Source organism: Cydia amplana, chromosome 18 (genome assembly GCF_948474715.1).
Source record: "Cydia amplana chromosome 18, ilCydAmpl1.1, whole genome shotgun sequence".
NCBI classification, from domain to species: domain Eukaryota; kingdom Metazoa; phylum Arthropoda; class Insecta; order Lepidoptera; family Tortricidae; genus Cydia; species Cydia amplana.
The window spans coordinates 12795004-12806603 of NC_086086.1; the positions used below are offsets into that span (position 1 = coordinate 12795004).

General features: G+C 38.2%; 1 protein-coding gene across 1 annotated transcript; it reads right to left on the reverse strand.

Annotated features, from left to right (window-relative positions):
• Nucleotides 1–264: 264 nt before the first annotated feature.
• LOC134656544 (D-aspartate oxidase) lies at nucleotides 265–11057 on the reverse strand. Its single transcript, XM_063512104.1, has 8 exons — nucleotides 11004–11057; nucleotides 10269–10405; nucleotides 7678–7878; nucleotides 6644–6869; nucleotides 6210–6274; nucleotides 5725–5842; nucleotides 3227–3335; nucleotides 265–399 (listed from the first exon to the last, which is right to left on the reverse strand). Exons 1-8 carry the CDS (start codon nucleotides 11055–11057, stop codon nucleotides 296–298), a joined length of 1014 nt encoding a protein of 337 aa, XP_063368174.1. The 3' UTR covers nucleotides 265–295.
• Nucleotides 11058–11600: the final 543 nt, after the last annotated feature.

Sequence of the window (11600 nt, forward strand, 5' to 3'; positions counted from 1 at the left end):
TTGAAGAAGTGTTTTTATATCCTGAATATATTTTTTTTGAGGTAACTAATGAAAGAAGATATGTAGGTACTTACGATACAATGCACATTTTATTTACATAAATGTGTATCTAAAGATAGAGCTAGGTACTTAGTTGTTTGATAAATAACAATTCGGCAATTAAGGTAAAATGCAATTGGTGCAAAAAAACAATAACAATTCGGCAATTAAGGTAAAATGCAATTGGTGCAAAAAAAAACGCATATACAAGTATATGTATATCTCAGCTGGGTTAGCACTGCCTTCTGAACCTTTATTATAACTTTGACTTTAGGCGATTGTCTATTTGGTTCAAATTTGCCTGCAGCAAATCTAGGAGATTGCCTGCGCACCCCCAGAACAACGTAACGCCACTCCCACCTGTAACAAACCATTTCATAATTGAAGGGATGTTTACAAAAACAACATAACTGCTTAGAGCGGTTGACACTTTTTTAAGAACATTTGTTAATCGTTTCAGGTGTCAACCAGTGTAGTCAGTTATATTGCTTTTGTAAACATCCCTTCAATTGTATTCTTTAGATATGTACCAACTAACATTTGATTAATACAAGGACATCGGAAAATAGCTGTTGTTTTATTCGTTCTTCAATATTGTCTAGTTTACTGGACCCAGAGTCATACTTAATTTCATTCAGCGTCACACGTGATCAGTCTTCTATCGACCATATCTGATTCCAATCAGGCCGTTAGTCGGTCGTAATCTCATCATGTGTCTCACACTAATTACACCTACTTTTTAGTTCTACTTTCCCTGAGAGGGTCGGAGAAAGGTACCTACAACATTTTTTTTTCCTGTCCCCCCAGCAAAAATGTGTCCAGTCCCTCTCTCACAGCAAAAAGATGGCAAGAATTTTTCGACGAAAAACAAGGCAGATCTAATAAGTTTTAATTAATAATACTAGTAGTTCGCCCCGAACTGAGAACTCGAACTTTTATGACATAGTGCATGGCCGCCATCTTGGATTCCAAAATAGTCATCATTTTCGAAATCTGAGCCCCCTATAACATATAAAACGACATCCATGACGACTGTTATGACATACTGCATGGCAGCCATCTTGGAATTCAAAATGGTCATCATTTTCGAAATCTGCGCCTCCTAAAACCTATAAAACGACATCTATGACGACTTTTATGACATAGTGCATGGCCGTCATTTTGGATTCCAAAATGGTCATCATTTTCGAAATCGGGGCCCCCTAAAACCTATAAAACGACATCCATGACGACTTTTATGTCATAGTGCAAGTCCGCCATTTTGGAATACAAAATGGTCATCATTTTCGAAATCTGCGCCCCTATAATCTATAAAACGACATCCATGACGACTTTTATGAAATACTGCCTGGCCGCCATCTTGGAATCCAAAATGGTCATCATTTTCGAAATCTGCGCCCCCTAAAACCTATAAAACGACATCCATGACGACTTTTATGACATAGTGCATGGCCGATATTTTGGAATCCAAAATGGTCATAATTTTCGAAATCTGCGCCCCCCAAAATCTATAAAACGACATCCATGACGACTTTTATGACGCAGTGCATGGCCGCCATCATTGGATTCCAAAATAGTTATCATTTTCGAAATCTGCGCCCCCTATAATCTATAAAACGACATCCATGACGACTTTTATAAAATACTGCAAGGACGCCATCTTGGAATCCAAAATGGTCATCATTTTCGAAATCTGCGCCCCCTAAAACCTATAAAACGACATCCATGACGACTTTTATGACATACTGCATGGCCGTCATTTTGGATTGCAAAATGGTCATCATTTTCGAAATCGGGGCCCCCTAAAACCTATAAAACGACATCCATGACGACTTTTATGGCATACTGCATGGCCGCCATTTTGGATTCCAAAATGGTCATCATTTTCGAAACCTGCGCCCCCTAAAACCTATAAAACGACATCCATGACGACTTTTATGACATACTGCATGGCCGTCATTTTGGATTTCAAAATGGTCATCATTTTCGAAATCGGGGCCCCCTAAAACCTATAAAACGACATCCATGACGACTTTTATGGCATACTGCATGGCCGCCATTTTGGATTCCAAAATGGTCATCATTTTCGAAACCTGCGCCCCCTAAAACCTATAAAACGACATCCATGACGACTTTTATGACATACTGCATGGCCGCCATTTTGGATTTCAGAATGGTCATCTTTTTCGAAATCTGCGCCCCCTAAAACCTATAAAACGACATCCATGACGACTTTTATGACATAGTGCATGGCCACCATCTTGGATTCCAAAATAGTCATCATTTTCGAAATCTGAGCCCCCTATAACCTATAAAACGACATCCATGACGACTTTTATGACATACTGCATGGCCGCCATCTTGGAATCTAAAATGGTCATCATTTTCGAAATCTGCGCCCCCTAAAACCTATAAAACGACATCCATGACGACTTTTATGACATAGTGCATGACCAGGCTTGGAATCCAAAATGGTCATCATTTTCGGAATCTGCGCCCCCTAATACCTATAAAACGACATCCATGACGACTTTTATGACATACTGGATGGCCGCCATCTTGGAATCCAAAATGGTCATCATTTTCGAAATCTGCGCCTCCTAAAACCTATAAAACGATATCCATGACGACTTTTATGACATACTGCATGGAGTGCATGGCCGCCATTTTGGAATCCAAAATGATCATCATTTTCGAAATCTGCGCCCCCTAAAACCTATAAAATGATATCCATTACGATTTAATGACAGTGCATGGCCGCCATCTTGGATTCCAAAATTGTCATAATTAAAAAAAATCTTTAAAAAAACAATATTATAAATGTGTAAACCGAGCACTTTCATTTGATACCAAACTCGACCATACTTTCTTGCAATTAACATGACCAGAATAGCAAGACCCCTCACAAATGGCTTTTTAGCATTTTAAGCTCTTCTAGCTCAATAACCTCTTGTTCAAGCCAGCTCAAAATTTAATGACTAAAATATAATGCCCTCGACTATACGTTCACCCAATTTCATTTAAATTAGAATAAATTTACTTAAGTTATTGAGTATCAAACTATCCTCTGAAAGTTCAGCTTAAAAACATTGAAATGCCGGGACGTGCCCCTAGCCAGCCGTGTGTTCAAAGTCGAATGTAAGAACTTCGCTTCGCTTCGCTCGCTCGTTCGACAAGCGATACAGACCGTGCCCGTAGTTGTGTATGACTAGTCTTCCATCCACAATTTCTAACTCCAACCTGACCTGGTCTCGCCCGGGTCGCAGACCTGTCCAGTGTTTTACCACTTTAGCCGCCTGAAACATAGAAACACCTTGTTTTTGTATATTATACCTTATACTAGTAGTTCGCCCCGAACTGAGAACTCGCGGTTAACCAAAAATTATATAGCGATTGACTTTGTTGCACCTACTTAGGTACTCGTATAGTGCGACATAAAATAATAGAAAATAAATGAGGGCGCCACTTTCTACGTACCTGTCACATTTTTGACGTAAAATGCTTACACATGACAACAATTTAGTATGGACATTTTTGAGTTCCATTTTATTTAATTTCTACTATTTTATGTCGCTCTATAGGCGGCAATGGATCAAAGATCGCGTGGATTTATTGCAAGGTCTGTGGAGCCTTTAACTGATTGATTTAAGCAAAGATTAATATGTATATATAGTTGGACAAGCAGATCTTGTCAGTAGAAAAAATGTAGGCGCGAAGGCATATGGTCTCATAGAAAATTTGAGTTTCGCACCTTTTTCTACTGACAAGATTTGCTTTTTTGCATCAATTTTGAAGCGCCATTTACAAGTTTAGCGTTAAGTAATATAGATGGCGCTATTTTTTCGAATAAAGGGCTTCGTATATGGCTGTCCCTCCCCTGGATTTAAGTCACTACCATAGAGATTAAAATAAACTGTATCTGTGCTAAGCCGAAATATTTCTTGTCAAATGTCACATACATATATTATGTTTATTCTATTTTATTTTTATCTTGCTAATTATTTCAAAATGGTAAATTTAAAAACGATATTATAAAAGTGTAAGTCGAGCACTTTCATTTGATACTAAACTCGACCATGTTTCTTGCAAAAAATTGACCGGAATAGCAAGACCCCTCACAAACAGCTTTTTGGCCTTCTAAGCTCTTCTAGCTCAATAACCTCTTGATCGGGCCTGCTCATAATTTAATGACTAAAATATAATGCCCTCGACTACACGTTTACCCAATTTCATTTAAATTAGAACAAATTTACTTAAGTTATTGAGTATCAAACTATCTTCTGACAGTTCAGCTTAAAAACATCGAAATGCCGAGACGTGCCGCTAGCCAGCCGCGTGTTCAAAGTCGAATGTAAGAACTTCGCTTCGCTTCGCTCGCTCGTTCGATTAGTTACCTCGGATCACCTAACCCTGAACGGACGTCGCGATTTTTATAAAAACACCTCACTAGTAAAACGAAAGCATTTTATAATAATAATAAAAAAATGTAGTAGGAAGCAAATATTTAGTATTATTATACATATTATTATTATATATATATTATTATAAATTATTAAATTTAAAGTATTAAATGCTTATCCTTTAAGATTAAATGGCATAAACTACTGCTGTCAGTAGGTACATTATTGCTATTTACTACTTGTTATGCTGTTGGGTCGCATCTGTGCGTCCTAAGCCCCAAGTTGAATTTAAAGCATTCGCATCGTTTCGCTCGTTTGGTCGAAGTTTTTATAACCATTTTTTAATAAAGTTATTTTCCTACATTTCAATTATGTATTTGGTAACGGATACAACGGAATTGATACTTATTTCGTAAAACGGACCCAATGGGTTTTTTTCGCAATGTAGGTAACTGATGTTGCCAGGGTAAAATTAAAATTATATTTTTCATTGTTGCTAAATTTGTACAATGAGCGCTACGGATGACCACAACACAGTTAAAATAAATAAAAGTACAGTTACAATGAGAATGAGACAAAAATTGACAAACGATAAAAATAAATTAAAGTATCGTTTTTAGGGTTCCGTCGCCAAATGGCAAAAAACGGAACCCTTATAGATTCGTCATGTCTGTCTGTCCGTCTGTCTGTCCGTCCGTATGTCACAGTCACTTTTCTCCGAAATTATAAGAACTATACTGTTGAAACTTGGTAAGTAGATGTATTCTGTGAACCGCATTAAGATTATCATACAAAAATAGAAAAAAAACAATAATTTTTGGGGGTTCCCCATACTTAGAACTGAAACTCAAAATTTTTTTTTTCATCAAACCCATACGTGTGGGGTATCTATGGATAGGTCTTCAAAAATGATATTGAGGTTTCTAATATCATTTTTTTCTAAACTGAACAGTTTGCGCGAGAGATACTTCCAAAGTGGTAAAATGTGTGTCCCCCCCCTGTAACTTCTAAAATAAGAGAATGATAAAACTAAAAAAAATATATGATGTACATTACCATGCAAACTTCCACCGAAAATTGGTTTGAACGAAATCTAGTAAGTAGTTCATTTTTAATACGTCAAAATCCCCTAAATACGGAACCCTTCATGGGCGAGTCCGACTCGCACTTGGCCGCTTTTTATTTGAACTGCTTAGGCATTTAGTATTTAGTATCAAAATATACGAGTCAATTTTACATAGGTACACTTTAACTTTAAAATAAAACAAAACGTATTAATTATTACCTTCATCTTAGGAATCCTTGAGCAACATCCATTAAGAATGAACTCTGTGTCCTTTGGATCTGTTCCCGTATTAAAATCGTGCTCTTGTTGCGTGCCACCTAACACCACCGTCTCGGCACTGAAATCAAATCAGACGAATGAACTGAATGAAGGTCTCTAGTTAGGAATAAGTCAGTATACTATACATTTAATCTTATGAATAGATAGAGTGTACCAGTGTCAAACTCAGTGTCAAGTGTGTGAGACTTCTTCTTTCTAAAACTCATCTCATCCCTATATAATGTACTTAGACCAAAGTCCGTACCTTCGCTTGATGTAATTTCTAGTATCAAAAGGTACAAGACAAAACAATACAGTTCTTAAATTATATATTTCTTTTTCTTCGTGTGTATTACGACAGCTATCCCCAATTCTGTGGGGTCCACGCGTACTCTACACGTCCACCAACAAACCCGTTAAAAGACTTAAAACTCAAAAAATCATACTTGGGTATTATGTAGTGTCCAGAGCTTTTGTCCAAGACTGTGTCGTACTGCCACGGAGCAGCGACCTTTAAAATAGAAGAATTGAGTTAATAATTAAAATAAATAACTACATATTTTTGTAGAGTCTGTGCGGAAAGAGAAGAGTCGTGGATTGTATTGGGCCCCATACATTCCACGACTCTTCTCTTTCCGCACAGACTCTATTAGTGTAAGGCCTGAGTGGACGCTCGAGTTGGGCGTGCAGCGGGGCGGGGCGTGCGGCGTGCATGTTAAACAAATGCAAACGTATAGGAGCGGCCTTAGTGCACGCTGGTCAAATTACATGTTAGCCCGACGCCACGCTGCACGCCCCGCCGAACGCTCCGCTTCGAGCGTTCACTCAGGCCTTACACTTATAGTCTGTCTTATGTTGTAGTATCTAGTTCGAAACTCACTCTTATGACCTGTCCCCTAACCGGGAACACCCCGGAATCGGGGACCAAATCCTTCGCTCCAAGACCAGTACAGTTGACCACAACGTCGCAGTCTTCAAGGACGGGGTCCCGTAAGGAAGTCACCTTGGCGCGCTTTAGCTCACCGCCGGCGCGGCCGAAGCGCGAGTACAGGTACGACAGCATAGAGGTTGTGTGGACGATGAAGGTTGTGAACGTGTGGCCAGAACTGAAATACATCATAGTAGTGAATTTTACGCTTTTTTACCATGTAGCTACCTACCGTACGACATGAATTAACAACGGTGGAAATAACGACTCCATGTCTTAAAGCTCCGTTTGACTTTATAACCATTTTGTAATAAATTTACTTTCCTACATTTGATACTTATTTCGTAAAACGAAACGTAGACAACAGGGGGTTTTCCGCAATGTAATAATGTTGCCAGGATAAAATTAAAATTATATTGTTTATGGTACCAACGTTTTATATTGACCTCTACGGACGACATCAACACAAAATAGTGAAATAGAAGTGTAGAGTATAATAGGTATGTACACAAAAGTTGTCAAACGAGATACTGCCTGGATACTGCTGATAAATTAAAGCGAAATTACCATCAAGATCGAGGACAATTTCGACATGTAGGTACATATATATAGAGCCATAGAGCCCTTTAAGTGAGGTTGTGCCCGGTCACTGTGAGGCGGTAACTCTGAAGTGAACTCTATTACTAAGGATAACGAACGAGGGACGAAATGTTTTAATTATCGTCTCCACCATGTCTCCACGAATGAGCATGAGAAATAAAAAGGTTATTCTAACTATTCTAAGCCCCCTCCACACTCGTACGCGAATCGCAGCGCAAAGGCGCGAACGCGAGTGTGGAGTCGATTTTCCCAGACTGCGAACTCGACTCCACACTCGCGTACGCGGCTTCGCGCCGCGATTCACGCACGAGTGTGGAGGGGGCTTTACGACTGCGTTGAAGACAACGCACAAGACAAGAATGTTTCTATTTTTCTACGATACTTACACGTAGTCCCCAGAGTACAATCGGTTCAGGTACTCCAACTGCCGTGGCTCTAGGTACCGGAATCCGAAGACGGTCGAGGCCCACACCGGGGTTTCTTTGTTATGTTCTTTACTCAGGGAGTAGACCGGCCCGATAGTCACGTTGTGACCACCTTCGAGCCAGCAGGAGTGTAGAAACTTGTAAGTTTCGCCGCCCCATTTACTGTTAAACAGGTAGATGCAATGGTCAGAGAAGCTACTTCGAAAAAGAAGATCAAATTTCTTTATCTGCCTCTCTATCTCGAATATAATGAGAATGAGTGAATCACGTACCTATCAAAGAATATAATACTCACTAGGAGAAGAACGGTAACTCCATACAAAAAAAATGTCCCCTTCCGTTTATACGGTTATACTAGTGGCGCCGTCGTCGTGTACCAATGTAACTAAAGTTGACAACCGGTTTAGCCTGGCGGGTATTGGTAGGTAGTAATTCTGTTGATAAACATATTTGTTATCTTCATATCACGAAATAATATTTCGTGATATGAAGATAACAAATATGTTTCATATATTATATGAAAGATGCAAATAAGTACCTCAAGGACAGGCTACATATTTATTACCCCTTGTTTGTGGTATTATCAATTTATTTAAATAAAAGGAATATTTATGTTTATAACATTGTATTATTTATTAAAACATGTTTTACACATAGAAATATAAACCCTGACAACTTAATAAAAATATAGACGTTAATAAAGCGCATTCACAAAGTTTTCAATATAATACAAATAAATAAATAAATAAATAAATAAATAAAAAAATAAATAAATAAATAAATAAATATTATAGGACTGTTTTACACAGATTGACTAAGTCCCACAGTAAGCTCAAGATGGCTTGTGTTGTGGGTACTCAGACAACGATATATATAATATACAATAATATACAAATACATAAATACATATAAAACACCCAAGTCCCAGGAACAAATATCTGTGTTATAATCACACAAATATCTACAACTTGTTGCTACGGAGGAGCGGGGCTTCCTGATACAGGTATAATATACTTAATAGGGAGTCCCAACCTGTTACCTTGCTATGTAACATTTATTAATGTAAATAAATATTTTCATTTTCATTTTCATTTTTCAAATAAATGCCCTTACCAGGACTCGAACCCAGGACCGCGGCTTAACAGGCAGGGTCACTACCCACAAGGCCAGACCAGTCGTCGACAAATACCTATAAACTTAAAACTAAACTTTAGGCATGCCTACCTATTACACTATTTGTCGTATATTTGCAATGTAAACCCACTTTTCACACACGCAGATACACTAAACTTTACACACGGCATTTTACACAGATTTCCAACTTGTATTCATACATTGCTTCACGGTTAATACACTTTCCAGGTGCGTTATGACGCGGTTCCTTTTGTACCTACTAAAGCTATGAATTTCACTCAAATATGTATCTTCAACAGCCGTTGCTCCGCATTTACGGCATTTAGCACATTTTCTATGTGCATTGCTGTAATCCATGTACTTAGGTACAGATTCAGAGTCTAAGTGGTAGTACCGCTACGTTGTATTTATTATTTAACGATCTAATAAATGAAATGTTCGTTATGAAGTTTAACCACAGCAGTTGGACAGAGTCATTGACAATTTTTTTATTATGGTGGGTAGACGTACTTCTACCCTCCATATATTTTATGAACATTGATAAAGACAGTTGGAAGCAAATATTCATTATAAAACAGGACTTAATCGCGATCGCGTGTAATTAAATTTTAAGTGTTTTAAGTCCCATTTTATGATTTAAATCAGAGTTGGGAGCAATGTTGCTGCAGCAAAATGTTTTTATTTTTATTACTGGCAACTTTTTCTCTGAGACCAAAGCACACATAGAAACTTCAGGCGCACACATGCGTAATTATAAGGGGACATAACATAACTTTCTTAAGCCCCCTCCAGACTATGCGCGTGAATCGCGGCGCGACTTCGCAGAGCGAACATATCGCGACGTTGAATTATGACTCCACACTCGCACACTTCACGGTGAATTCGCAGTTAGGTTCGCGCCAAGATGGCGGAAAAGCATCAGCTGATCGAGTTTAACTGTCATTTATCTACGGCATCATACTTGCTGTGGCTATTTTTCCATTTTGTTTTGTTGTAAAACCGTAAATTATAGACGCTTTATATAATATAATTAATATTAATCTTGCAACTGATGAGCCAAAATAGTGAGTAATGTGGAGTCTTGCTAGTTCGCGCTTCGCGCCTCCTTTGACGCGGACCGATAAACCGACAAAAAATGGGGAACAATGCGCGAAGGCGTGAACAATCTGCGAAATCGACGCCACACTCGCGTTCGCGGCTTCGCACCGCGATTCGCGCACGAGTGTGGAGGGCCCTTTAGGAAGTGAACAGGCCTTGGTACCTATATACCACAACACAATCATCACATTTAGGTAATTGTGTAAGAAATTAATTCTTACTTTAAAAAATACTTTAAGTTGGAGATAAAACGCGATCGATCTATCAATTCTAGTCATAAAGCACCTCAGAAAATACTTATACTATAAATGAGTGCGCACTCAAGAAGATGCCCTGGAGTATTGCCACAGCAATAAGGATACCAGAGGCCCCCAGATCCATCCCCAGTCGTGTCCGGACTGAATTCTTCTGATAAAACTACCACCTGAAAAAAAAACAGAATAAAAATCACTCGTCCCTTTCCGAGAAGTTAGGCGGTTTACTAATACTTTTATTACACTGAAACTCATATGAAAACTACCTTAATGGGATCTGTCTAATATTATAATGTCTAAAATATTATGATTTCACTAAGTATTTTGGCTGTATCTCTTGTTAGTGCAAAAGTACTTCGTTATTTGTTATACACGTATTACTACGAGTATATTTGGTTATGAGACTTATGAACTTGCCTTAAAATTTGGGTATGTTTCTTTGATTCGAAGTGCACAAGCTATCCCATTTACTCCCGCACCTATTACACTAACTTTGACCATGGCTCCCAAAAAATAAAACAGAAATTACGATATATTAAATTAATAGATTCTTTCTTGAGACCAACGTGATAACAACACAGTATGAAAGAATTCCAATAGCATACAATATAATACTTACTTTATCGCGAACGCTAAGTAAACGACTTCAATATCTTGGGGTCAAAAGGTAAGTAAACTCACCATTTATCAACAAGAGATTCCTTTATTGTTTAGTGGTAATGTAAATGAATCCCAAACAAATAAGAAGTTAGCTATTAATTTGGCCTGTTCCCATTTGTACCCGTATATGTCCCCGTATACCCGTATACCCGTGTTGTTGTGTATTTGTACCTGGTAGTCACCAGTTGGTCCCATGTTCCCCAGCGTGAATGGGAAAATTTCCTATTTTAAAATTGGGGACAACAGTAGGAACACAATGTACACATAGTGTACTGTAGGTATTTCGTTTTTCCCGGTGTAGGTAGGGCTGCTGTTACCTATAACCTCAGTTTGCCTCTCTTTCTAACAATTTTACCTATACTCTGGCAAACTCACTTTGTCAGTAGAAAAAGACGCGAAATTCAAATTGTCTATGAGAGCACAACTTTGGCACAACCCTTCGCACCTACATTTTTTAAATTTGCCGCTTGTTTGCCGCTTTATTCTACTGACGGAAATGGCTTGCCAAACTATATATTTTGTTATAAAGAGCACAGACATGAAAGAATAAAATTCACAGCTATTCTTCGTTTGGATCACTTTGGATATCAGTCTTTTTTTCTATTCTTTGTTTTTTATAAACATTTTCAACTTTGAATAAAAGTTAAAATCCGAACGCACAATGATTGACACTGACAGCGGCATTGACATTAGTGACATTTCTTCTTTGAAGCCAAATCCAAACGAAATGCCGCCTGG

What these genes read in the sequence shown, in the direction of transcription:
- LOC134656544 (XM_063512104.1), bottom strand. Translation starts at nt 11,057, where the DNA reads ATGGGACCAACTGGTGACTACCAGGTACAAATACACAACAACACGGGT. An exon ending in ACAACAACACGGGTATACGG is followed by an intron (nt 10,406 to 11,003) that starts GTATACGGGGAC and finishes CTTCTCGGAAAG; the next exon opens with GGACGAGTGATTTTTATTCT. An exon ending in TTGTACTCTGGGGACTACGT is followed by an intron (nt 6,870 to 7,677) that starts GTAAGTATCGTA and finishes GATGTATTTCAG; the next exon opens with TTCTGGCCACACGTTCACAA.